General features: G+C 51.2%; 1 protein-coding gene across 1 annotated transcript; it reads right to left on the bottom strand.

The window, feature by feature from the left end:
- Nucleotides 1-4267: 4267 nt before the first annotated feature.
- LOC126635990 (olfactory receptor 14J1-like) lies at nt 4268-5227 on the bottom strand. Its single transcript, XM_050307680.1, has one exon. The coding sequence runs from the start codon at nt 5225-5227 to the stop codon at nt 4268-4270; it is 960 nt and encodes a 319-aa protein (XP_050163637.1).
- Between the last annotated feature and the right edge of the window lie 375 nt (nt 5228-5602).

Below are 5602 nucleotides of genomic sequence, written 5' to 3'. Positions count from 1 at the left end.
GGTAATAGAGGGTGTTTGTACTATTGTATGAACACCAATAGATAAAGTTTTTTTTTTTTTTTTTTTATTTTGTTTAGCTTTTGATTCTCTTTGCTAATAGTTTTTTACTCTCACTGCAATAAAAGATGTTTTGTAGGGTTTGACTGACTGTTGTACTTGTCTTTGTTCCGGGCATGTGTCCTAATGAACCGATACAGCAAGCTCCTGAATTGTGTTTCTATCAATGCTTTTGTATCAACCTGTGAAAAACCTTTCTGATAACGTTGTCCCTGAGAGAAAGGTGACAACATTAGGGGGAACTTGTGCTGAGCATGTGCTTACAGGTGTTTTGATGTTTAGGGAGGTTGTTTATGCTTTACATTTCTTGTCTTTTCTTATAAAAGGGAAAATGTTTCCTGGGCCTGTGTGCAATCAGAGCTCTAAGGAGAGCTATTGATGCCCAAAAAGGCAGATAAAAAAGGAAACTGCTTAAAGGCAGAATTTTGAGCCTATAAACAGCAGGTATTTATTGCGACGTCGGAGTAGCTTCCAGCTCAGGCTGGACAAAGAGCTCCGAAGTGATTGAGTAAAAACAAGCAATTTATACAGTTTCCAATCATGATTACAACATAATCACATGCATATTCATATTATTGTATCATTAGATTACAATATTCATAGCAGGTGGAGTCGGGGTGGAGATTGAGGCGTGGTCTCTATTTTGAGGAATAAATTAGGGTAGTTCCGGTCTTGCCTTCATCCTAGGGTCGCAAATCTATCCCTCATCATCGGGTGACCTCGGGGACCTTCTGTTCTTTCCATTGTTCTGTGTTCTGATCATCCAGGCTTGAAGAAAACCTTGGCTCTAGGCCTACTTTACCTATTCAAATGTCTACCTTGGCTCCTCTGGATGAGATTTATGTGTGTTGAGTTCTTTGTTTAGTGTTTGTTGTGGTTCCTTTAAGGTCTAATGCTCTTAGTACAGCACATTGCCTTCCTCCAAAAGTACAGCTTACAGTGAACGAAATACAGGGGGTAAGGGGGGCTCTTGTGGGTTTACAGTAAAAGTGTTTTGATTAACCCTTCCTGTTTCACTCTAAGGTGGGAGATGGTGCCATGGGGCAGGAACATCCAGCTGCAGAGCTCCAAGGTAAAGTCTAATGCAAGAAGAGTGATGTCAGTCCAAGAAGTGGTGAGGTTGGGGGTGAGGAGCAAGGTTGGTCTTACAGGGTCAGTCTGGATCTCCTGAGGAGACACTCAGCATTAAGATCACTTGGAGAACACCTCTAACACCTCTCCTCTGAACTGAAAAATATCCACCCTGGAACTAAAAAAAAAAAAAAGAACAAAGTTTGAAGACTTGTTTTGAAATTGCCTTGAAGACAATTAAAGGAAGACAAATAGATCCTGAGGGATTTCTGGATTTTAATGAGCCCCATGGAGTATTTGCAGAAGAGTCAGTGATTCTCAAGTACTGAGAGAAGATTGAAGAAGCTGCTCAAGAAGTCAGAAGTCAAACTCCCAGTCCCTTGAAGCATTGCTGGGTCCCACTGAGGGCAAGCACTGACAAAGCCTCCCCAGGGACTCCTTCGAGCTGATCCTTGCAGGCCAGGAGTGCAGGCAGACAAAGGCTCTGGGCAGGCCCCTGCAATGCTGAGCAAAGCCTGCCTTGGTTTTGGGGAGCACAAAGGCCAAGGCTGAGCCCCAGGCCCTGGCCCAGCAGATCCTGTCCCTGCTGTCTCAGGGCTGTTTGGGGGGCAGTGGGATGGGAGGGGGAGCAACAACAAAGGCCCAAAACTGTGCAAGCCCTGCCAGGCTGCTCAGGGAGGGCGAGGCAGAACCCAAGGGCAGAAGCTGCCAGGAAAGTGGCTTGTGGTGGCCTGAGGGGCAGAGGCAGCTGCCAGAGCCAAGGGCACAAAGGCCTGGGTGCCTTTGGGCCTTGCAGCCCTGCCAGAGCCCTTGGCCATCTCTGCTGCAGGCTGTGCTCCCCTGGCCCTGCTGCTCCTCTGGCCTTGCAGGCTGCACACACCCCTCCTGCTTTCCCACCGCCCTCCCAGCAGCATTTCTGGGCCCTCCCTGATGGCTCTGCTGTCCCCCAGCTCTGGCTGCTGCCATGTGCACTTGGCCTTCTTGGCTTGGATGCTGAGCCCCTGTGCCCCAGGACATCCCTGAGAGAGCCCAGGCCCTTCTGCTGGGGGTCCCTGCAGAGCTGAGCAGATCCAGGTCACCTCCCATTGCTCTGCCAACCCCTTGGGGCTGCTCTGGGCCCTGCAGGTCCTTGCCCTGCTCCCAAGGGCTGTGGGGGTGCTTCATGATCAGGGCTTGGGCTTTAGAGCTCAGGGTGGGGATTGGGCAGAACTTTGGGAGGTTTGTTGTTCTGCTGGCAGGGTCTGGTTCATGATGAGGGAAAGAGTTTTTGGACTGGGTCAGGATGAAAGCTCGGCTTTTCATATTTCTAATACAGATTTGGGACTGGGGTGGGCATTGGAGTACAATTAAGAGTCTAGAGTTCTGGGTTTGGGCTTTTTCTGTCTTGGAATTAGAGCAGTGGATTCCTGTCAATGGGAGGGGCAGCACTTTTGTGGAGTGTTAGGGCTTGAGGTTACCAAGTGCATGAAGGTCCATCAGGAATGTTTGCACAGTCAGTATTTCAGAACCCTCAGCATTTCCTGAACCCTCTTTTACATCATCAAAATCTTTCCTCCCTGTTGGTCAAACCCTTCTTTCCTTCCCCAAATATCCAATGCTTTTTGTCCCAGTTCCTCCTGATCTCCCACAAACTTTCATCTGGGTGGGTTCAGCTTTGTGATGACCCTGTGCAACCTCATGGAATCAAAGGGGCCATTGTGGCACTGCAGGACCTCATGGAAAGAAAGGAACACAGGGACACTGAGAAATGTTGTGGAACCAGGGCACCATTTAACATAGGGGCCTTGTGGAAGAAAAGTGAACCCTGAAACCTTTTGGAACCTCATGGAACCAGGGAGTCATTGTGTCACTGTGGTGCCTCCTGGAAACAAGGAAACCCTGGAACACAGTGGAACCTCAGGAAAGGAAGGGGCCACTGTGACACTACAGGGCCTTTTTGGAGCCAAATGGACCTTGGGACACTGGGAAACCCCCCAGAAACAAAGGGCCATTGTGACACCGAGGACACCTCATGGACTCAAGGGACCGCTGTGACACTCCAGGCCATTTTGGAGCCAAAGGATCCCAGGGACACTGTGCAGCCTCCTGGAATCAAGGGGACAGTTTGACACTGCAGGGCCTCATTGAAACAAAACAAAGTACAGGCTTGTCCAGGTCCTGAGGGTGATTCAGAAGGGAGGTAGCAGTGATTTCTCCCTACAGACCCACCACTCCAATGGTCTCTCCCTGCCCTGAAGGTTTCTGGCCATCAGGTTGTAGCTGAGGGGCTTGGGCAGGGCCATGAGGAGGGGGTAGAACAAGGGCTGTGTCCAACTATGCCAGGAGGGCTGTGCTGGGCAAGGAGGAGGAGGCTGCAGCAAACAGTGGCACTGTTGAGGTGAGAGGAGCAGGGGGAGAGACCTTGTGCCTGCCCACGCTGGGCAGGAGCTGCCCCAGGATGGCAGCTCTGAAGCACTCCCAGCATGTCCCTGGGAACAGCAGGGGAAGACTGGATTTCCAGATCAGGCTGGGAGTGCAAAGAGCAGGAGTGTTGTGGTATCACTGCAGGAGAGTTCCAGCCCTGCAGCAAGGGCACAGAAGAAGTGACCCAGTCCATGCAGTGCTCTCAGAAGATCCCACAGCATCCTGTAGATGCTGTCAGGGAGGCCAGCTCTGCTTCACAGTTCCCAGTGCCTGGCCTTGCCTGTGCTCAAAGGGCTCCCACCCCCAGGACTGTGCTCAGAGAGCACTCAGGCCTTCCAGCCAGAGAGGGGCTCACAAGGACAGTGAGCCTTGTGTGGGAGAGGAAAGAGCAGCTCTGCAAAGACCAAGCTCTGCTGCTCCCTGGCAGTGCTGCTGTGCTCGGATACTTGGGCCCTTGCCCTTTGCAAATCCCCCCTGTCCTGCAGTGTGCTGTCCTTTAGGAACAGCTAAGGAGAAGGGCCTTGGACAAAGAAAGCACTGCAGGGTGCTTTATTTTTTTTAAATACTCAGAGAGCACAGTGTATCATTTATACATCTCTGGGTCAAATTAAAGGGATAAACAAAAAATTAGAAGCCAGATATATGATATTATTTAATGGCACAGAAATTTTTTGCAATGACCTCCATGAAAACCTGAGCAGAAAGGCTGGGCCATTAAGAAGTCTCTTTCTGAATGCTACACACCAGAAGACAGGCACTTTATTAATCCTGAAAAGCATCCAGTCATCATTTTCCTTATGGCATCCCTGAGCTCCTGGTTCCTCAGGCTGTAGATGAGGGGTTTCGGGGCTGGAGGAATGACTGAGTACAGAACTGACAGGGCCAGATCCAGGGATGAGGAGGAGATGGAGGGGGGCTTCAGGTAGGAAAATATGCCAGTGCTGACAAACAGAGAGACCATGGCCATGTGAGGGAAGCATGTGGAAAAGGCTTTGTGCTGTCCCTGATCAGCAGGGATCCTGAGCACAGCCCTGAAGATCTGCACATAGGAGAAAACTATGAAAACAAAGCAGCCAGATGCTAAACTGGCACTAACCCCAAGAAGTCCCAGTTCCCCAAGGTAGCCTGAGTGTGAGCAGGAGAGACTGAGGATGTGTGGGATCTCACAGAAGAACTGGCCCAGGGCATTGCCCTGGCACAGGGGCAGGGAAAATGTATTGGCTGTGTGCAGCAGAGCATTGAGAAACCCAGAGGCCCAGGCAGCTGCTGCCATGTGGGCACAAGCTCTGCTGCCCAGGAGGGTCCCGTAGTGCAGGGGTTTGCAGATGGCAACGTAGCGGTCGTAGCACATGATAGTGAGAAGGGAAAACTCTGCTGACATGAAAAAGATAAAGAAAAAGAGCTGTGCAGCACATCCTGTGTAGGAGATGGTTGTGGTGTCCCAGAGGGAGTTGTGCATGGCTTTGGGCACAGTGGTGCAGATGCAGCCCAGGTCTGTGAGGGAGAGGTGCAGCAGGAAGAAGTCCCTGGGGGTGTGCAGGTGCTGGTCGCAGGCTATGGCGCTGAGGATGAGGCCATTGCCCAGGAGGGCAGCCAGGGAGATGCCCAGGAAGAGCCAGAAGTGCAGCAGCTGCAGCTCCTGCCTGTCTGCAAATGTCAGCAGCAGGAACTGGGCCATGGAGCTGCTGTTGGGCATTTGCTGCTTCCTCAGAGTGTTTGGATCTGTTGAGGAGGAGAAGTCAATGCTGAGTTAGACCAGGCTGCTGCAGCCAAACAGGACATGTCTCACAGCCAGCCCACTCTCAGGCTCTCTCTCCTCACTCAGACCTCCCTGCAGCTCCCTCCCCTGAGCTCTGGCTATTGCTGCCTAGGGCACCATTGGAAGCAGGAACTATGGGATGCTCTCCCAAGGACTCCTTCTTGCTCTGCTGGCAGAGGAACTTGGAATGCAGGCGTGATCTCCAATTAATGTGCTCCAGATACACCAAAGAGCTTCTCAGCTTTGCTGTTTGCAATTTGCCAAACGAAGGACTGAACTGTGTGGAAGGCAGGAAATGCCCCAGTGCTGCTG

The sequence above is a fragment of the Myiozetetes cayanensis genome, unplaced genomic scaffold (genome assembly GCF_022539395.1).
Source record: "Myiozetetes cayanensis isolate MyiCay16 unplaced genomic scaffold, myiCay2020 scf1253, whole genome shotgun sequence".
In the NCBI taxonomy this organism is placed as follows: Eukaryota; Metazoa; Chordata; class Aves; order Passeriformes; family Tyrannidae; genus Myiozetetes; species Myiozetetes cayanensis.
Note: the sequence above shows the minus strand (reverse complement) of the source record. Positions and strands in the feature narration are given on the sequence as shown.

What these genes read in the sequence shown, in the direction of transcription:
- LOC126635990 (XM_050307680.1), bottom strand. Translation starts at nt 5,227, where the DNA reads ATGCCCAACAGCAGCTCCATGGCCCAGTTCCTGCTGCTGACATTTGCA.